The sequence below is a fragment of the Motacilla alba genome, chromosome 4 (assembly GCF_015832195.1).
Source record: "Motacilla alba alba isolate MOTALB_02 chromosome 4, Motacilla_alba_V1.0_pri, whole genome shotgun sequence".
In the NCBI taxonomy this organism is placed as follows: domain Eukaryota; kingdom Metazoa; phylum Chordata; class Aves; order Passeriformes; family Motacillidae; genus Motacilla; species Motacilla alba.
The window spans coordinates 3,006,924-3,029,138 of record NC_052019.1 but is presented as its reverse complement, the minus strand read 5'-3'; the positions used below and the strand labels follow the sequence as shown (position 1 = coordinate 3,029,138).

At 47.9% G+C, this 22,215-nt stretch overlaps 1 protein-coding gene across 1 annotated transcript in view; it reads left to right on the top strand.

Moving 5' to 3' along the window:
* The first annotated feature begins 14,148 nt into the window (after positions 1–14,148).
* ADRA1D (adrenoceptor alpha 1D) overlaps positions 14,149–22,215 on the top strand; it is a 43,122-nt gene continuing 35,055 nt past the window's right edge. The window contains exon 1 of the mRNA XM_038135755.1: positions 14,149–15,517. Within this exon, the coding sequence (XP_037991683.1) occupies positions 14,551–15,517 (967 nt within the window). The 5' untranslated portion in view covers positions 14,149–14,550. The remainder of the gene's footprint in view (positions 15,518–22,215) is intronic.

Here is a 22,215-nt window from a genome sequence, read left to right as displayed (position 1 = left end):
TTTACGACCCCTTCCTTCCACTTGTCACCACATGGCAGGGAGGCATCAAATATGTGCATTTTGTTGAGAAGGAATCTCCATTGGTGATCTTCCTGGAGCTGACTTTAAAATTGTCTGCCTTGTACAGAGTCAGGGAGAGCCAGAACATGGCAGGAAAACATGACACATCCTCCAGCCCATTCCCTCAGTCCACCATTGCTTTAGACTCAGAATTTCCTGATTTATGGAGTGCCACAATGGTCTGTGTTTGCTTTTCCACTGCTAACTTTCGTGGTGCTTGTTGTTGTACCCTATTGAGCTCTGGGCTGCTTCATAGATATCCAAGGTATTTATGGAATTACCTATTATAGAGCCAAGAGCTTGTGGCATTTTTAGGTGTCTTGTGTGACAGGAGATAATTCCTTCAATCCCTGAAGTGACACACCTGAAGGCATTGCTCCAGCTGGATGTATCACACCGTTCTCACCACATTCAGCTTCAGCTCTTCAAGCTGCTGCTGTTGCAAAAAAAATCCATATTAGTTTCTCCTTCATGAATCCAGCTCATTGCTTTTAAAGAATTAGCCAATGCCCATGGAACTATTCAAAAACACTTACCTGAACTATGAACATGAAGGGGTTTTTTACACTAACTTTTGCCATCAGGTCCCTTCTTTGTCAGTTCCGTATGTTTTTAGGATTCATTGCATCAATACCATAAAAAAAAAGGTAAATTCAGGAAGAATTTCTTCTAGAAAGGGTTGGACAGGGTGCCCAGGGAGGTGGTGGCTGCTTTCAGCATCCATGGAAGTGTTTGAGAATTGAGCAGTGGCACCCCATGCTCCCGTCTGGTTGGCAAGGTGGTGTTTGCTCAAAGGTTGGAGACTTTTTCCAGCCCTTGGGATCCTCTGAAGACTTGTGGAAGCTCAGGAGACCAGAAGTCTGCTCTACATGTTATCTGAGTCCTTCTGCATGGCCTGTAGCAGGTTGTTGTATCTCTGGTTTTTGTCCGACAATTTCATGATTCCATTTTCATGGGAAATTCTGGGGGATGAAATCAGTGAACTATCACATGCAACAGCCTCACTCCTCTTCGCCCAGTGTGAACATGAAGAGTGGCCTTGCTGGGATGACAAAAAAGTCTTAGAAATTTTCTTTGGCAGTGGCAACAGCCTGGGAAAGAGCCTAGGAGCAGAGCAGGCAGGTGGTCACACACCTGTGTCCTCTGATGAGTATTTACCACCTAAATTCTCACCGGACTATCCAGGTGCATTCTCTTCCCGCAGCTGGAAGCAGAGTTGATATCATAGAATCATAGAATCATAGAAAAGCTTGGTTTGGAATGATCCTTAAAGACCATCTCATTCCACACCCCTGCCATGGGCAAGGAAACCTTCCACTAGACCAAAGCCCAACCTGGGGCTAGAACACATCCAAGGATGGTCAGCCACAACTTCTCCTGTTATTTATCTCTGTCTTTGGTATCCTCACCAGCCCTTTTGCTCTCCTTTAATGCATTTCTTGGCAATTTTGGCTGAGTTTTGCTTTAACAGCTAATCTGCAGCCAAAAGAACATCCAACCTTAGATAATCATAATTTGGCAGCTGTGCCACAGCCATCACTGTCAAAATGTGTCCACTGTGCAGGAAAATCCAGATTTTCTCACTGGTACAGTGCTGCACCCAACTGTTTCATAAAATAAGAAGTGATCAGAGGTGGGCCACTGTTCTACAAAGAGATTTTCATATATTTTTGTGCTGAAAATACACAACTGGGTGTTAGAGCTCTCCTGAACAAATTATTTTCCTAGGATTCAACAAGCTAATAATTCATGCTAATTTTGCTCACGTTCACCCTCTCTCCTGACCCCTCAGCACTCCGCTAATGTAACCCCAATACATGGAATTATCTGGAATGAGGAAGCATTCCTGGATGGTGAGGACCTGAATTCTGCTCTGTGTTGGCTCTAAGAATTGGCTGTTGTTTTCTCCATAAACAAATAGAACTTAAGGCAAACATTTGCTCCTCACACTTTCTCCAGCAAACACAGCTTCAAACATCAGGAGGGAAAAACAAACTCCATGACCAGCCTCTCAGCTTTCCATAACATCTGTGTTCATTTTTCGTGTTTTATTTTCCCTCATCCTGGAAGCAAAGCAAAGCAGGAGAAAGCATTAGCATCTAACCACAGTAATTTCCTGAATTCCAGAGAACTGCTGTCAAAACCAAGGATTCACTCACTGCTGGGACATCTGTATCAGATTATTGCACTTCCCTGTTCACTCCTGCATTGTGGAAATCAGCTGCTGCTCCAGCCCAGAAGCTGGGAAAAAAATGTGTCAGGTTCCTACTGTTTTTCAGCACATTCTTACTAATTTCCCTCTGCCTCACTTCCCAGATTTCTGCCTCTAATCTGTACCATTTTCTCCCACTGGCTGTCAGGCAGCTGATAACACATGCTTTTCCAGAAATGTATTTTAATTCTTTTCCTCTCTGTATATTTTTATTCTAGTCCCTACCAAAAATAATGATGATATTTTTAATGATTCTTTGACCTGATTCAGTTATTTACGTAACTGATGCAAGCAGATAATTCATTGTCTTCTCCAAAGCATTTCCCATGAGTATTTAGGAGGAACATCTTTTGTCTGATTGACTCATTAGATCTCAAGATCCCTGATCACCAAGATCAGGATTCATTTCAATAAGTCCTTCTGGCAGTTTGCTCCTGATCTACATGTCAGGCCTGGATTTCTCTTGAGAAACCCTATGGATTAATCACCAGAAGAAATCATGACCCTACCAAATGCCCTGAGATGATTTTTAATGTCCCTTCCAACCCAAACCTCTATGACTTCCAAGGGAATGGTTGAAAAGGAAAAAGAGGGAGGTACATGGATACCCCCAGGCAAAAATGGTCTCTGTTAAATGGTGACTCTTTGCACATTGGTGTTGTCAAAATATCCTCAGAGCAAAGTTCAGCTCTCTCAGACTTCACAACCTGCAGCCTTGAGGGGCAGCTGAGCCTGCCTCAACACGGACCATGGTGGCCCAGGAAACCTAAATGTAGAGACAGAAAATTTGGCTCCTTTCCCTGAAGGATCTTGGTTAATACCATTGTTTCTTTGTCTTTAACCGTGGGGAAATATGCAAAATATTTCTGAATTTCTTTCCAGCCCCCTCCTTCCACGTGGAATGTATAATTTGAAAGACACCCTTAGTAAATGAGGTTACTTCCCCACCAATGGGAGATTTGGTCCCACTTTTGGGGTTTGGATCTACCTGGTAAGTCAGAAAATAAGGGGAATGCTACAATCACCGTGTGGTTGCTTGAAAAGTTTCAACTTTGGGTTTAAAAGTTCACCTGACAGTGCTGCCCAAGGCCCCTTGGAGCAGAAAAAAAGAGGAGGAGGTGACCATCTTCCCTCCTCAGCAGCCATTAGTAAGGCTGCTGCCCTTCCATGGGATTTGGGAACCACATGGGCAATTCCCAGACCCCACCAAAGTTCATTTCCAGAAACGGGACTTGTACCAAAATGCAAAACCACCAGTGAAGAAATTTGGAAGCTGCAGCTCCATTGCCTTTCCCACCTGGACAGCCATCCTTACACTGGGAAGTCTGACTCAAGGCATTTCATTTAAGCTTTGCAAGCCTTGCTACATCCTTGGATGGGCATCCACCTGGAAAATACATCTGCATACAGCCCCTGGCTCCCAAAGCAGCTGCTCTTCCAAGCTCTGGAGCCCCAGGCACAGTTTTCTCTCTCCGCTGCCCGTTCTCCTCTGGGCAGCAGAAAGCCCTGCCCTGGAAGGCCAAGTTCATGGGCTGCAAGGACAGAGCAGCCCAGGATCACTTGGGAACAGCTAATAAGAAACTCATGCTGCCATCCAAATATCAGAGCCATTGCAATAAGGTCATTCCTTCAGCAAAATGTCTCGTAATGGGCCCTCTCTGACCCATCCACCTCCAGACCAGAGAGCTCTCAGTAATGTGGTTTTGCTTTTACTGGCCAGGACAAATCTGTTGTGCCCTTCTGGCTTCTAAAGCTGAAATACAGCCCTGCAGTCACTTGAGAGCCAGGGGAAAGAGAACAAGGCAATCCCACATGTGCCCTGCTAAAAACAAACATCTGGCTAATGCCTTCACATGGCCATTGCTGTGTCTGTTGCTAAATTCATTACTCTTTTAGCTCTGTGGGTTGCAGCAGATTCAATATTCGGACCAGCAGCTAGAGACATTATTCAAATACATCTCAAATCTGGATATTTACTCAGGTGCAATCTCTTTGTTGGAAATAATATTCCCAGACTAAGCAACATTAACATCACTCAAGGGGACTCTTCTTGTTGGATTAATAGGGAGATTTGCAGAACATGAGGGTTCAAGTAAAAAAAAAAAAAAAACCAGAAATGCATTTCTGACTTCCAAGGGAACGTTAGGGGAGGCTGAGCTGATCAACAAGGCGCTGAAATAGGGATAAGATGTTCTCCTGCTGCTGTCAGTGCTGCCACAGGATTCCACTTTGCAATGGATTCCATTTGATCAGAAGAAAAAAGCCAGGCATAACAGAAGAGATGTGACTCTCTCAACCCCTCACTGCCCATGTCATAGAGCCAAAGAGGCCCTGAAGATTCTGATGCAGAGAGATGGCTGAGCTCAGTGCAAACTTTGCTTTGAAAAGGAAACTGAGAAACCACCACCAGGAAGAAGGAGACACGCAAAGCTGGTGGCTGAAGACATCAGGGCAAGAGAAATTGTCTTGCAGGTGAAGTTTTCACAAGGAGCCACCCTCATGGCAAGGCTGTACCCCCACCACGTGTCCTTGCCCTCAGGTCATCAGCTTCAAGCACACATTTTATTGACTCTTAACCCGAGGTGGACATGACGTGAGGAGCCCAGTCAGGGGGTGATCTTCCTTAATGCCACCGAAATAAACGAGTCTGAAATTTATTCCTCATCCTTTAGTGCTTTAGGTGGCTTGTTAAAAACAACCCAAAGCCTCACACACACTGAACCCACATCTTTTCAGTCTGTCACAAGGTAGCTCCTAAAGTAACTCTGGTTAATTCCAACTGAAGGCAAAATTGAGGAACACCACCTTTTAGTTTGGAGTCTAACTTTAGTCTGAGCCTGTGACTCTCATTTTTGTGCCATGTTTTAATATTTGCTATTACTTACTTTGTTAAATTGAAGTGTGGAAGCCTGCAAGCTCCTTGTGTTCCCTTAAGAAAGCAAACAAGCTCCTGGGGAAAATTACAATGTAACTTGAACTTATAGAAATGGTACATATTTATTTATCTTTATATTTATGCATCGTAAAAAGAGAATTACAAAAAGGCTTCAGTCTGTGGGGCTTTATCAGAATCAAGATCATTACCTGGTTTCTAAAGCACCCTCCTGGCCTAGACTAAAACTCGTGGTCACCTTTTTGCCCTACCTCTGCCAACAGAGCAACCCCTTGGCCACCCAGCATCACCCCGATGTCCTGCAAGTGTCCCCTGCTCCTGACTGCTAAAGGCAGGTCCTCAAGCCAAACACTCAGGATCCTCTTTGCAAATCCTCCTCTTCTCCCAACATCTCCATTTCTCTACCCAACTCCCTGTCCACCAAAAGGTCAGCTATTGGGGCAATCAATTAATTTTTTAAGTTTTCTGGTTATCTTATGACTGACAGGATGGAACCATGTCATGACAACTTCTTTGTGGATCATACAAGAAGGTTATAAAGCCATTAGAGAGTGTCCAAAAGAGGGCTGATGTTGGAATCCTAGATACTCAAAACTTTCAACTTTCTGTGCTGAAGGGCACAGACCCACAAGAAAAAACTGCATTTAACCTGAGGCTGTAGAGAAGACTTCCAAAATTGATTAATAGCCCTAAGATTATGAGTGTGTAGTTGGTTAGAAGTGTGTAATATCACAAGGTAGAAAACTTAGAGTTTAGAGTTTTAGAATGTAGAAATAAATATGAAGCAAGATAGAAGTTTTAGGGCAGAGGCAAGTTGTTCTTCTTGCTTCTTCTTCACCTTCTTCTTCCTTCTTCTTCATGGGTTTGGGTGGCATTTTGTAATTGGACAGAAAAGTCCTCATGGCGAGCTTCAAGGGATCAGTTATTGGGTTAAAAGGGGAAGTAATCTAAGTGTGATTTCTTAATTGGATAGTTTATTCTTAAAAGATCCTGTAACAAGAGGTAGTTAGCCATTTTGTACCTTGCTACTGAAAAGCTGCCAAACTCATAGTTGTGAAGGTGTTTCACTAATAAAAAATAATAAACACCTAAGTCCAAACATAAACTACCATCTCAAGTACCTTCAATCCCAACCTCAAGAAGCCGATAGGCTGTGAAGATGGTGAAGGGTCTGGAGGGGCCATGTGAGGAGTGGCTGAGGTCTCTTACTTGGTTTAGCCTGGAGAACACTCATTGGGGTCTGCAGCTCCTCCCCAGGGGCAGCTCTGATCTCTGCTCTCTACGTCACTGCCAGGATCCAAGGGAACAGCTGGAGCTGTCCCAGGGAAGGTTTGGGTTGGATTTTAGGAAAAGATTCCTCTCCCAGAGAGTGCTGGGCACTGCCCAGGCTCCCCAGGGAATGGGCACAGCCCTGAGGCTGCCAGAGCTCCAGGAGAGTTTGGTCAACACCCCTAGGGATGCCCAGGGTGGGATTGTTGGGGTGTCTGTGCAGGGCCAGGGGTTGAACTGAATGATCCTTGTGTGTCCCTTCAGCTCAGGATATTCTCTGATGCTATGAAGTCCTAGTTTGGTTCCTTTTCCAAAAAACGTTTCTTGTGCTTTTATTTATGAGCCAAAGAATCAACCATGAGAGGCAGACCATGACAAATCAGAGGGGCTTTGGTTCAGGGCTCATTCCATACCTGCCATCTAAAGCAGTTGATGGCCTGGATTTCTAACTGGTAGGAAAATATACAGTAATGGCAAATAAACACTGACATTTCGGTGAAGTGAAATTTCGCAAAGAAATAAAACTGCCAACAGAAATATTTTTGTGCGATAACAGAGCAATTCTTTGTTGCAATTTTGACCTTTTGTAGCATTTTTATTTATATATTTGGTTCTGCTGTGATTTATCTCTTATGCTGTTATTTATTTCATTCTATACATCAGCGACTGCTTTTTTTACACTGTCATTAGCCATTTTTCTGCTAATTGCTAATTCTTCCAGTAATTCTGCAGTAATTTGCCTTATGTTTTGCTCATTCCTCCCTGAAAAAATAAAAGTGTTTTTCAATGTGGATCTAAAATGCTCTGCCTGGTATTGGAGTGTTTTATTATATGGCTTTTAACAGAGCAAAAGGCAAAAAAAAAGAACATGTCTGAGGAATGCTTCATTTTGAACACATCAACATTCCCACTGAAATAACAAACGTCCCACCAGCTCTATAAACCACACTTATCTGCTTGTTCTATCCACCCAGCCCACCTGCTGTGGCCTCCCAGACAGCAGCATGGCACTCAGAGCTCTTCCCCTTGCACACAGCAGCTCCAGCCTCTCTCCTTGGCTCCTGCCCACTGGATCAGGGTGAGGTGGAGGCCTGCACCTCCAGAATGCCCATATTCCTTGTGTGTCCATAGGCACTCATGGCTGATGGTCTGGAATCACAGAATCACAGAATGACCAGGTTGGAAGAGACCTTCAAGATCATCCAGTCCAACCCAGCCCCAACAGCTCAACTCAACCCTGGCACCCAGTGCCACATCCAGGCTTTGTTAAACACACCCAGGATGGTGACTCCACCACCTCCCCGGGCAGAAAATTCCAGAACTTTATCACCCTTTCTGTGAAAAACTTTTTGCTAAAATCCAACCTGTATTTCCTTTGGTGCAGCTTGAGGCTGTGTCCTCTGGCTCTGTCAGCGCTGCCTGGAGAAAGAGATTAACCCCACCTGGCTACAGCCACCTTCCAGGAGCTGTGGAGAGTGATGAGGGCACCCCTGAGTCTCCTTTTCTCCAGTCTAGACAACCCCAGCTCCCTCCGTCATTCACAGGGTTTGTGTTCCCAGCCCCTCACCAGCCTCGTTGCCTCCTCTGGATGGGCTCAAACATCTCAAAATCCTTCCCAAACTGAGGGACCCAGAACTGGACACAGCACTCGAGGTGTGGCCTCACCAGAGCCGAGTATAGGGCAAGAATGACCTCCCTGCTCCTGCTGGCCACACTACTCCTGATACAGGAAGATGCTTTGCCACCTCACTTTATGCCCTGAAAGGTGCTTTGCCACCTCACTTCACCCCCCTTATTTTTTTTTGGAATTTGGAGGGGCTCCAATTTGCCTCAGCCTCCCTCCTCCACTTGCCATGTCAGCTCTTGCATCCAGGAAGCCAAAATAATTTCTGATTCTCAGAGAATTCACTGTAAATCACAGCAGGGATCTGCCAAAGCACCTTCCCTGCACCAAGAGCACGGTCAGAAAGGAGTTTCATGTGTCTGGTAATTCTTTTCCCAAGGGAGGGCAGCGAGACCCCACCTGCACTGCTGTGTCCAGCTCTGGGTTCCTCTGCACAGGAAAGATGTGGACGTGGAGGAGGGGGTCCAAAGGAGCCCACAGAGATTCTCCAAGGGCTGGACCACCCCTGCTATGGAAACAGCCTGAGAGATTTGGGATTGTTCAGCCTGGAGAGGCTCAGAGCCCCTTCCAGGCCCTAAAGGGGCTCTAAGGAAGCTGGAGATGGATTTTGGACAGGAGATGGAGGGACAGGACACAGGGAATGGCTTCCACTGCCAGAGGGCAAGGCTGGATGGGATACTGGGAAGGAATTGTTCCCTGTGAGGATGGGGAGGCCCTGGCACAGGGTGCCCAGAGAAGCTGTGGCTGCCCCTGGATCCCTGGAAGTGCCCAAGGCCAGGCTGGATGGGGCTTGGAGCAGCCTGGGATAGTGGAAGGTGTCCCTGCCCACAGCAGGGGGTTGGAATGAGATGGCCTTTGATGTCTCTCCCAATCCAAACCATTCTGTGATTGTTTTTCCTTTTTTTTTTTTTTTTTCTATTCAGTTGCTCCAAAATTAAATTTAAAACCTGTAAGAGGAAGGTAATAAATTGCTCTCTGCATCAGCTGGCAAGGAGCAAAGGAAGTTTAGACTTGACCAGAAACCTTCCAACCCAGAGAACAGGGAACCCACTGAAGGAGGAGAAGGCCACCATGAAGGGAGGTTTTGGAAAAGATAAATCCATCTTCAGGAAAGGGGCTTGGACCCCAGATCTCCATTGTCCTTCCCAGGTGTGCTCTGGGATCACAGCACTCGAGTAGGGGAGCAAACAGTTAAAAACCAAACCATACCCAGAGCAGCCACAATCACATGAAAAAGAGAAAATTTGAAAAAAATAGTAAATGTAGTAAGATGAGATAGTGGCTGGGATGGGTTGTGGGAGCAGGGAGGCAACTGAAAAGGGAATTGTAATCCATATCTGAGCTGGTTTAGGTAGACATCATTAGAGGATGCTTAGAGTTTCTTTTCCCCCACCTTTATCATTCAGTTAACAAAAGCTATTTTCTTCTCCTTCCTGCCTCATTTATTAAGTCATAAACATTCACAGCATAGCCTGTTTTTTCCTAGACTTAAATAAAATTGCAAGAATACAAAAATACCAGCAAAACATGCACTCATCACAAAACCTTCACTTACATCAACAAAAAGAATTCACCCCAACAAAGTCAAAATAACTTCTTAGAATCATTTAGGTTGAAAAAGAATAACAACACAACACCAACAAAGGTGGACAATTTACATACACACCCCACCCCTCATTCACAATTAAAATCAAATTTCCCCACATTTCTAATGCTCTGCAGCATTGCCCAGTCTAGGTTTTGTTCATTACATCTCCCAGTTATTGTCCTGGTCTCCAATTTCTCCAGAGCCCCCATGTTTGGAAACAAAAGGTGCAGCAGAACGGGTTTGAACCATCCCTTGTAATCACTTTTAGCTCATTTTTTTTAATGTTTGAAGACCTGTGAGCAGCACAGGAGCCAGCAGAGCTGGACAGGACCTCAGAGGGACCAGCAGTGAAGACTGATCCTGGCTTTCCTGAGGATTTTTGGATGCCCTGCCCAAGGCAGGGCAAACCCACCTTTACAAACACTTAAATATTATTAATTTGCCTTAAATGTTATGAATATTATGAATCTGCATTGGCTGTGAGCTGGATCCATTTCTCCCAGCTCTGGATCCCGGAGTTACTGCAGACAAACCATGGATAATCTTCCTTTACAGAGCAAGGATAGAGTCATAAAATCATGGTTTGGTTTGGAAAGGACCTTAAAGATCACTAATTTCCAACCCCCTGCTGTGGGCAGGGACACCTTCCACCCACAGTACCACTCTCTTTGGTATAAACCCCAGAGCGTTTGCAAATGTTGATCAACATCTTTTAAGCTCTGGTGCTTTGAACCAAAAAATTGCCTTTCCAAGGTTTGGGCATATCGTGTAATTACAGTGTGATAAACACTGTTCACCAGGTGTTTGTGAGTCTTCTTATTATCTAAAGAGTCCTGTCCACATCACCAAATGGCACTACCAAAATCCCAGGATAACCCCTGCCTCAAAAGGGTAAAAAAAGAGGGAGGAAAGGGATAAAAGGCAACATGAGGGAAGAGCTGGAGCTCCTGACTGGCAAGATCCCAGGTGCTCACACACCTCTGTATGTGTTTACTTCAAATTCCTCCATGCAGACCTACCCCAACACTTTTATTTGGGTTTAAGTGCATTAGCACAAACCTGTTCCTCATTTAAATTAACCATAATGTCCCTGATTTGGAGAGGAACAGATGAAAAGCAAGGAGGTGACAGGATGGCAGTGAGCTCTGCTGTGCTTTAGCTGGGCTGCAGTGACAGCAGAGGTTGTGATCTCTCCCTGCTCTGGTGGGGAGGGCAAAGGCATTAATGCAACCTCGAGGGTTTTCTGTGTGGTTGGGGCAGAAGTGGCAGCCCCCAGGCTCTTACCCCAACCAAAAATTGCCCCTTCCTCTCTCCCATCCCATCCTTGCACCCCGTTCAAACCCTGCAGTGCATGCCAGCTCCAACCTCTCAGCAACAGGGACAAGGTGTGTTTGGAGACGTCAGGAGAGGAGGAGAGCTCACCCAGGGAGGGCAGGTGAGGATTCTTTTGCTTCTGTTATGCCAGGGTTGGGATTAAATGTGTGAGATGATATTTCTTGTTGGGACTCAGATGTCTATTAGTTCTTATCCATGTCACAGTCTCACAAACCCTGAGTTCTACAGCACTTTGGCAAACTAAAAAAATGGAGGCCTGTCTCTCTCTCTCCAGGGTCTTTTAAGGATAAACTGTCTAATTAAGAAATGACACCTAAATTATTTTTTACTTTTAACCCAATAACCACCCATGGCCCACAATGTGAACTTTTTTATCCAATTACACCATACCACCAAAGACCATGGAGAAAAAGGTGAAGAAGAAGGAGCAGCCTCCACCCTAAAACCTCCACCTTGCTTTATATACATTGGTATATTCTAAAACCTTAAATTCTTAAGTTTTCCACCCTGTGATATTACACATTTCTATTCAAACTCCACACCCACAATCCCAGTTCTATCATTCCATTTTGGAAGCCTTCTCCACGGCCTCAGGTCAGTGCAGTGTTCTCCTGGGGGTCAGTGCCTGGCAGCACAGAAAGTCTCAAATTCTCAGCAACGAGGGTCCCAACAGGCTGGATCAGGGCAGACACAAAATCTTCATCCCAATGAACCTCCCTTTTCTCCCTACGTGGTTAAAATCCTGCTGTGCATGAGAAGCTTCACTCAAGCCCTCACTTTGGAGAGAGGCACATGTTTTCTTTATCTCTGGGTGTCACTGGATAGATTAGATGAGATAAATATATCTCCACAGCAATCTGTGTTGTTGCAAAGATAGGGCGATGAAATTCCATGGATGAGATCTTCCCATGCTGAGTTTAGCATCCCAGTAAGAAACAATCCTTCATTTTGGTGGCTGACATGTTTCCATCAAAACATAAGGAGAATGAATTTGACCTCAAGTGTTGGGTGTTTGGGCTTTTTTTAAAAAAATGCACATTAAAAAAGCTGTTAAGTGTGTGCTGGGTGGGTTATTTTAAGCAAAGCTATTCTTATGAACATTTTTCATGTGCAGTATTTGTTTCTATTTTCTTGTATTTTCAAGTTTTCTTCTTCTCAGCAGGGGCAAAAACCCAGCTCAAGGAAGTTGGGTGAAATCTTAAGGAAGAAAAAAAGTGCATGGAAGAAATGAGGAAAATCAAAAATGTGTCATTTCCTGTAACGATTATCAAGGGAAATAAAGGAATAAAGAAGCTATCGTATTTTTTTTTGTCCACTCTCATACCCAGTGAATCTCCAGATCTCCCATGCTCTGGCAACACCAGTTAAATCAGCCCCCTGTCCACTTGGCCTGCCCTTTAAAACAACTATTTTTTAAAGAAAAAAAAAAGTTGAAAAATCATGGATAAACACACTCCAAGGAAATATTTCCTGTGTACAGTAGAAAGAAGCTGAGGGAGAGCCCCTGTTCACCAGCAGGGTCAGCCCCCATCACAATGTATGGAGGCAGGTCACTGGGAGGAGACCAGTGTAAACAGGATCTGCTTTTATCAGTGGGAAAAAAAACCCAGTCCTGTTTAAATCAGCCAGAAATATGTTCCTATATGTTATAGTCACAAGCTGCTGTGTCCAAGCTTTGCTGCAGGGTTCATTCATGGCAGGGAGCTGTCCCCAAATGCAAGACCCTGACTGTCCCTTCTGCTTTGGGAAGGAGCTCATGAGGGGATGCCTGCACCCCGAGGAGGATGCCTGGGCTGGGGGGTCAGGGCTGGGAGAACAGGCTATGGCATGGGAGGGATGCTGGATGCAGGACACAGGAAATCTGGCAAGGCATCCTTCTGGCGGGGTGCTGGGGGTGAACTGTCAGACTGGCAGGGCATCCTCCTGGTGGGATGCTGGGGCTGGGGGTGAACTGTCAGACTGGCAGGGCATTCTCCTGGTGGGATGCTGGGGCTGGGGGTGAACTGTCAGACTGGCAGGACATTCTCCTGGTGGGATGCTGGGGCTGGGGGTGAACTGTCAGACTGGCAGGGCATTCTAGTGAGGTGCTGGGGCTGGGGGAAACAGGATAGCTGTGCACGGCATCCTCCTGGTGAGAGGATGAAGCTGGCAGGGACATGCCAGCCACATCCTTGTGGTGAGATGCTGGGAGAGGGGCATGTCAGACTGGCAGGGCATCCTCCTGCTGGGATGCTGGGGCTAAGGGATGGCATGCCAGCCTGGCAGGGCATCCTCCTGCCGGCATGCAGCCCCGTGGGGGCGGCAGGGTGTCTCCAGGGGGAGGGATGGCGCTGTCCCCGCGCTGTCCCCGCGCTGTCCCCGCAGCCCCGGGCCCGCCGGGCAAACCCTGCGCTCTGCTGCCCTCCGGCGGTGACGGGCGGGAGCGCCGCACCCCCGGGACTGCGCCCCGGGACTGAGTGATCCTGCTGGAGGTTAAATCCCAGTGCTGAGTGATCTTCCTGGGACTGCACCCCAATTCTGAGTGATCCTACTGGGGGTTAAATCCCAGTGCTGAGTGATCTTCCTGGGACTGCACCCCGGGACTGAGTGATCTTCCTGGGACTGCACCCCAATTCTGAGTGATCCTCCTGGGGGTTAAACCCCAGTTCTGAGTGCTCCTCCTGGGGCTCCACCCAAGTTCTAAGTGATCCCCCTGGGGCTGCACCCCACTACTTAGTGATCCTCCTGGATCTCTAGTTTTGAGTGCTCCTCCTGGGGCTGCACCTCGGTAATGAGTGATTCTGCTGGGGCTGCACTTCAGTTCTGAGTGACCCCTCCTGGGGGCTAAACCCCAATTCTGAGTGCTCCTCCTGGGAGCTGCACCCCAGTGCTGAGTGACCCTCCCGGGGGCTGCCTCCTCCCGGAGCGTGCCTGAACCCCTTCCATCATCATCTCGCCTGAACCCTCTCTATCATCTCGCCTGGACCCCTCCATCATCATCTCGCCAGGACCCCCTCCATCATCTCTCCTCTCCCCTCCTGCTCTGCTGCCGGTTCCACTCTGCCCCGGGCTCGTCCTGCAAAGCAGCGCTGCCTCCTCCTCCTCCTCCTCCTCCTCCTCCTCCTCCCCCGGCGGCACCTGACGCGCGGGGCTCCCGCCCGCCCCCGGCCCGTCCGGCCCCTCCCGCCGCTCCCGGTCCGAGCGCGGAGCCGCGGAGCCGCCGGGCGCTGCCGGCCGTGCCCAGCGCAGCCCCCGGAGCATGCGAGGGTGGCGGGGGGGCTCTGACCGCGCTGCCCCCCCGGGCGGGCCGGCGGCGGGGCTGAGCGGCGGGGACAGCGGGGACGGGGGGCAGCGCGCACGGACGGCGTGAAGCGGGCGGGGGGAGACGGGCAGCGCGTCCTGCCCTCCCTCCCTCCCTTTCTCTCTACATCCCTCCATCCCTCTCTCCCCCTCCATCCCTCCACCCCGGCCGGGGGAGCGAGGTGCGGAGCGCGTCTTGGCGGGGGCTGCCAGCCGGGGATCATGCTGGGGGAGCTGCGCCTCGGCACCGCTTTCTCCTCGCCCTCAATGGAGCCCGGACTTTTTCTACAATGACTTTCCCCGAGCTGAGCAATGGCAGCTTGAGTGGGAACCGGACGGGACAAGGCAGCCAGAGCGCTGCCAACCGGTCCTGGGGGCTGCAAGGGGAGGAGACCCCCGAGGGCAACGGCACCACGCTGACTTTCGCCTTGGATGTGCAGGCGGTGGGAGTCGGGGTCTTCCTGGCCGTCTTCATCCTCTCGGCCATCGTGGGGAACATCCTGGTCATCCTCTCGGTGGCTTGCAACCGGCACCTGCAGACGGTCACCAACTACTTCATCGTGAACCTGGCCATCGCCGACCTGCTGCTCAGCACCACCGTGCTGCCCTTCTCGGCCACCCTGGAGGTGTTGGGCTTCTGGGTGTTCGGGCGCATCTTCTGCAACATCTGGGCAGCGGTGGACGTGCTCTGCTGCTCTGCCTCCATCATGAGCCTGTGCATCATCTCCGTGGACAGGTACATCGGCGTCAAGTACTCCCTCAAGTACCCCACCATCATGACCGAGAGGAAGGCGGGGGTCATCCTCGTGGTGGTCTGGCTCTCCTCCATGGTCATCTCCATCGGGCCGCTGCTGGGCTGGAAGGAGCCGCCGCCGCCGGATGAGAGCATCTGCAGCATCACGGAGGAGCCGGGCTATGCCCTGTTCTCCTCCCTCTTCTCCTTCTACCTGCCCCTCATGGTCATCCTGGTGATGTACTTCAGGATTTACGTGGTGGCCAGGCGGACCACCCGGAGCCTGGAGGCAGGGGTCAAGAAGGAGAGGAACAAGTCCATGGAGGTGGTGCTGCGCATCCACTGCCGCAGCGTGCTGGAGGAGCCTCTCTCCAGCGCCCGGAGCAAGGGGCACAACTTCAGGAGCTCCCTCTCCGTGAGGCTCCTCAAGTTCTCTCGGGAGAAAAAAGCAGCCAAGACTCTCGCCATCGTCGTGGGTGTTTTCATCCTCTGCTGGTTCCCCTTCTTCTTCATCCTGCCCTTTGGTAAGTGACCCCATCCCAGCTCTGCTGCCTGGGGCTGACCCCCTGGGGACCTGCTCCTTGGGTAAACTTTTCAGGACACAACTCATGCATAGAAATGAGGGATAGGTGACTGATAGGTGAATAAACCAGCGATTAATTAATTCAATTAATTAACACTTATTCAATATTTATTAAGCAAAGTCATATAATCAATCAAAGTAGATAGCAAATGAATAAAGTAGCAGCATAATAATTGCTTTAATTTATTCATTCTGAGTTCAGCATTTTAACTAACAAAGTTTAGGCTAAGGAGGAAGCAGTTCTGTTTCAAACAGGCTGTTTCTATGGCACAGTGGTCTCCAGCAACAGTTTTGCTATCTTCTTGTTCTCCCAGTTTGGGAACTGCAGCTGGATATGCCCCTGTGGTTCCAGGGCTCCCACCTCTGTTGGAGATGAGTGAGGTTTCATCCCTCCAAGGAGTGTGTCAGAGCCTGAAGCACAAATCTTGACTTCCCGGGTTGCTGTTGTTGTGCAGGGACCTGGAGCAGGATCAGGTGTTGTCCATAAGGGTGATGGGTGAGGATCCCTTGTGGTTTTCCAGGACTGATCCACCACCCCCAGGAGCTGTGGCCCTGCTGTAGTGCCCGTGTGCTCATTTAGGGCTGTCTCTCATGTTGTGCTCCAAAGTTTTGGCAAGTTGGTTGTGAAAAGGATGCTCCCCCCTGCGTGCAGGGGAGGCTGAGCAGGCACAGAGCCCACCAGGGACGTGTGATGTCCAAAGGAATGTCCCCTTCCAGCACCAGGGACCCAGAATGTGCAGGGAAGCCAGTGCTCGTCATTCTGACAGCAGGCACCCAGCTCAGGGGACACGATTAACCCTCTGGAATGCTGGAGCTAAACCTGGAGCTGGGAAAAACGAGATTAAAATAATTCCTGAGTATCAGCAGCAGCCTTTGCACAGGGGCTCGGCGAAGCAGAGAGGTCTGTCATTCCGTCTGCCAGCTGGGACCCACGTGTCCCACAGCCCATGGGGGACTTGTGTCCCACCACCCTGCAGCCAGAGGAACATTCATCACAGCTGGGGCTGCACTTTTTCTCAGGGCTTTTCAAATCCTCTTGCTCGGGGCTGCCTCTCGAGTCAGTGGGAACAGCATCGTGGCTGCAGGACAGATTTTGACCTGCTGAGGTTTTTGAGCTCCCTCCAGCACTGGGGCTGTTTCCCTGGGCTGTGTCCCCAGGCACAGCTGGAGCCCAGGGCTGTGGGACACCCTCCAGCGGGATAATCCCCTGGGATCCATGGTGCCTGGGGAGCTGAGGTGTCCCTGGAGTGGTGAATCAGGGCTGTGCCTGTCTGTTTTCACCATGCTGCCTCTCCAGTGTCTCCGTGTGGGTGAGGGTGGTGTTGGGAGATTTGGCTCTGCTCTCCACGGGGGTGAAATCATTGCTGTCAGGAATTTTCACCCTGTGGGAGCGTTGCAGTTGATGGTATAACTCAGGCAGGGAGCAGTAAGGCTGCACTGAACTCTTCTCCCTGCAACACCAGGGATGAATTATCCCATTTGGCCATGCCTCAGTTTCCCTTTCAGTGATCAGGTGTATTGGGGGGAATGGAGGGGAATAAATAAACAGTTTGGGATTCATGGGGCTGCAAATAAACAGATTGGGATTCATGGGGCTCAGGGAGATGCCAGTCCTTGAAGGCTGAGCTCTCTGACCAGCCCCATTCTGATGTTCCCTTCTTTGGCCAACCAGGGCAGGAACCAGCTCCAAACCTCATTTGCACTTTTACACCTTAGAAATCATGAAATTCCTGAATGATTTGGGATGGAAGGGACTTTAAAGATTGTCTAGATCCAACCACCTGACAACCTTCCAGCTAATGAAGCTGGAAATCGGGATCCTGTTCCTCTGAGTTAATCCCAGCACTCTGAAATAGAGAAGGAACCTCAGGCAAATACTTTTCAGGAGGAAAAATTAATTTTATTTTGTTTTACCATATCTATCCTGCCTTGAAACTCTTGTGCCAGCTTCTCTGCTGATGCAAATCTTACAAGCCAAAGAAGGCACACTGATTTTCACCAGCTAAAAATCCAAACTTCATTCTTTAGGTGCCTCCCACGAACCCATTTGCTTCCTCTGAGCACACAAGTGACCAAATCCTTTATAAACACAGCTTTGATCTTTACTTCCTGCCATATTATATGTATAATATAAACACGGCAAAAGTTCATTTATTTTATGACTACAAAATATGCTGCCTCTGATTTCCCCTCCCTCCCCTTTATTAATGGCAATTTCCTATTGAAATCTGAGAATCGTTCAATGCTGTCAAGACAGGAACAGAAACTTCTAATCTTGGATTTTACAGCTCAGGGGACAGGTCTGAAACTTGCAGAAATCAGTAAATTTTACTGTAAATGCACAAGCTGAAATATGCTGTGGCCAACTCTGCTAAAAAAGAAGGTTGTAAGTGGTGAAGTAGAATGGGTTTTATTTATTTCATAAGACAAAATTAGGTGAAAGAATGCAGGACCTACAGAAAATGATATTGATACACACTTTAAATGAGAGTAAAACTCCCATGAAAAACAAAATCACTTTCAATTGAAGAGCAATGTATTGTTTCAACTTAAAGAGTAAATTGGAATCTATTAAAATTCAGAGACATTTCAAATTGAGCCTTCAAATCGCATCAAAGTGAAAGGAATAAGTGATCTATTTTCTTCTGAAAATATCCAAATGTTTTGACTTCTTTTTTTCTTTCTTTGACATGAATTTGCAAGAAGTCATCGAGTCCCACTGCTCACTGATGTCTGATTAAAATTTTTAGTAAAATTAAATTTTTCAAGTGACAAAAGACTCTCAGCTCCACTTTAAAGTCCTTCAGCACTCAGAAACTTCCGTGCTCTGAGTCTGCACACATCCTTGCCGCTCTGCAGAGTAGCTCCCACATTTGTTACACAGGAGCAATATTCATAACGTTGGTGCTGAAAAGTTGAAATAACCCAAATTTTCAAATAACATGTGTGTGACAAATGCTGTCAGCCGTTTCTCCGTGCTCAAATAATCCACAATGATTTTTCTTTTTTAAGTCAGCTCAAACTCCCTGACACCGCCACAGTCTGTTTATCAGCTGAGTGATTTAACTCCCTCTTGGGTGTGTGATCACAGTCCCTGAGCACGGGATGTTATCACCAGCAGTTTAAATACAGTTAACAGCTTCTGTGGCTAATGAGGATCCTTAGCAGCGGGTTGTTCAACTCAAGATGAAATCCTGGTTTGTAGTTTGTGTTGGGGTCCTGTCTTTGCCGGGTGTGGAGAGCAGTGGAGCTCTCCTGGGCGGCTGTCTGGGGATGCTGGGAGGTGCTTCTGGGGTTTGTGGCAGGGTTTCTATTCCCTGACAAACACCTGCCAAGACAATTTAGCTCGAGACTTTTCAGAGATGTAGGGCCAGGAGTCTAGGGCTGGTTTGTAGCATAGGGTTCATCTCCCTTTGCTTGTGTCAAGCCATGGAGGTGCTCCAAGGGCTGGGGCTCTGCTCTGAGGCCCGGCTGGGAGAGCTGGGGTGCTCACTGGGAGGGGAGAAGGCTCCAGGGAGAGCTCAGTCCCTAAAGGAGGCTCATAAAAGGAGGCAGAAGAACTTCTTATGTGGGCAGAAAGTGATAAGACAAGGGGCAGTGGTTTTAAACTGACAGAGGGCAGGGTTAGATGGGGTATTGGGAAGAATTTCCTCCCTATGAGGATGGAGAGGTCCTGGCACAGGTTACCCAGAGAAGCTGTGGCTGCCCCTGGATCTCTGGAAGTGCCCAAGGCCAGGTTGGAGCAACCTGGGTTAGTGGGATTTGTCTCTTTCCATGGCAGGGGTGGAATTTGCTGGACCCTTCCAACCCAAACCATTCTGTGGTGGTTCTGTGACTGCAAAAACATCCAGGCCCAACTAATGAGCTGATGGTGTCTGCACTGCAGGTATTTGCAGAAAAGTGGGATATATCCTAGTCTGGATTTTTTTACTCAATGATCTCTGAGGGCTTCTTCAACTTTAACAATTCTGTGGCTCTGTAGAAGTTTCACTGGCTCTTCTGCTAATGGAAAATCCTGTTAAATTTAGGTGCTAGGTTTGTCCTTGCAGTAGGACACCTCTGCCAGATGGTCAGGGAACCAGAACCCCCTATAGGTAGATAGTAACCTGCTTTCTGATCCAGGAGGACATAAATAAGAGTAGGAGGAGGGATGGAGGCCTGATTCCCATCACTCCTCAGCTGGGGAGCACCTGAAGTCAGTGTGAGTTCTCAGACAGGACTATCCCAGCAGTGGAGGGCAAGACCTTCTCCATCAGCACCTCAGAAGGATGTAGGAAGAAACAGCCATCCCTTGGGATCAAGGATGGCCTAGCTGGTACCCAGGATGGTGATTTATGTACCTCAGTGCCTGTGGTTTTTAAGCATGGTCTAGCCTGGGCTCCCAGAGTGGGCTCCCACGTTTGTTATTCTTTAGATTTGGTCAGAAATCAAGACTGGTGTGAGAAAGAAAGACACATAGTGAGAAATGAGGAAGCACCTTAGTGCCACACAAGGGTGAAGGCCTCAACCCGAGGCTACCTTCTCCCTGTCCATCCACAAGCAGCAGGTCACCCAGACAAGGAGCACCTGAAGAGATCCCTGGGCATGGATAAAACCCTCCAGCCTGACAGTCTGACCTTTGCCTTGGGTGGGTGACTCGCTGGGTTTGCAGTGGAAGATGCTGCTCCTTTCCAGGTTTGATGCAGAAGAACAGTGAACTGGCTTTTCCATCTGCACCCTGAAGGAAAGGCAGCTGCTACACCAGCCAGGCTCCAAAAGGTCTCCTTCAAGCCCAAATATAAATATCTTTTGAGCTGCTATTTGACATAGGGCAGGAGCCCTTTCACAAAGCACTTTGCAGAGCTGTAGCAGTGCTCAACTTAAGGAAGTACCACTTGTAAAATAAATGATGGGGAAAACACTGTGAATGCACATTTGATGTGAGACCATGTTATGGTGGAAATTGAGAATCTAATTCTACTCTGATAAAAGAGCATTTAGCATGGTTTACTAACAGAAAAAGGGTTTATGTTATTACTCTGTGCCTGTGATGAACTCACCACCTGATGAACTCTTTTGTGATAGAATCACAGAATGGTTTGGGTTGGGAGGAACCTGAAAGTTCATCTATTCCACCCCCTGCCATGGGCAGGGACACCTCCCACCAAAGCAAGTGGCTCCAAGCTCCATCCCCTCTCCTGACCTGGTCACACTGCTCTGGATGGAGCCTATCATCAACACCAGTCGCATTTCAAAAAGTGTTAAAAGTGCTCTAATATCCCAAGTTCCTATAAAAATGGACAGATGGGTGAAGGACTGAAAACTCCTATACTCTCCCTCACAGAAGGAAGGTTCAGAGCGAGCTCAGAACCTGGTTAGACATCAGAAAATACTAAAAATCTACCACAAGACACAATCCCAGAAAAAAAACCAAACTTCTGTAGTGTTGTTGTGCACAGGAGGACCTGATTAAAAAAAAAAAAAAAAAAAAAGTGATTTGGAAGCAGAAGGATAAAAGTACATTTAATTACTTTGATTGTCAGGGCAGTTCCTTGGATCTCCTGAAATTTTCTGAGTTATGGTGGAAGTGGCCAAACTGATGTAGAGAAAGGAATGCAAATTGCTCTGGAATACTTATCTATGCCCTGAGCATCAGATCAAAGTGGAACAAGAGAAATTGGGATGAACCGTGCCATCTGCCACATGTCCCCTGTTGGTCCTGGTTCACAGGAACCACACATTGACCAAAAACACCAGCAAAGACTCTGCTGGTGTCTAAAGCTGCTGGGACCAAGCTCTGGTTGCGTTTATTGAACATCATCCAGGAAAGAGGCACCACGGGATGTTCCATCAAATGGGCTCATGCCAAATTACCGTAAATTCATTAAATTATCGGGGATGGATGGATGATGGATGGATGATGAATGGATGATGGATGGATGATGGATGGATGGATGATAGATGGATGATGGACGATGGATGGATGGGTAATGGATGGATGGATGATGGATGGATGGATGATGGATGGATGGATAGGGATGGATTGATGGATGGATGGATGATGGATGGATGATGAACAATGGATAGATGGATGGATGGTGGATGGATGATGGATGGATGGGTGATGGATGGACAGATGGATGAAGGGATGGATGGATGATGGATTGATGATGGATGGATGGATGGATAGGGATGGATGATGGATGGATGGATGAATGGATGGATGGACAGATGGATGGAGGGATGATGGATGGATGATGGATGGATGGATGATGGATGGATGGACGGAGGGATGATGGATGGATGGATGGATGGATGGATGGAAGGATGGATGGATGGATGGATGGATGGATGGATGGATGGATGGATGATGGATGAATGGATGGATGGACGGACGGATGGATGGATGGATGGATCTTCCAGCCCATCTCCCTTTCTCAAGAAGAGAACACTTGTCCCCAAACCATTCCTGAACCATTTCAAGACTATTCTTAAAGCATTAAAGTGATGGAAAATCCATTGTTTTCCCTGACAAATTTTGCTTTTGCTTCAGCAGCCCTCAAATGTGATTTCTGCTTCTCTTTTTCCCATGCAATCGCATCAGAGCTGTGTTGCAGCCTGCCTGCCACAGTGTCATTCCTGGGGCATGACAGCAGGGAT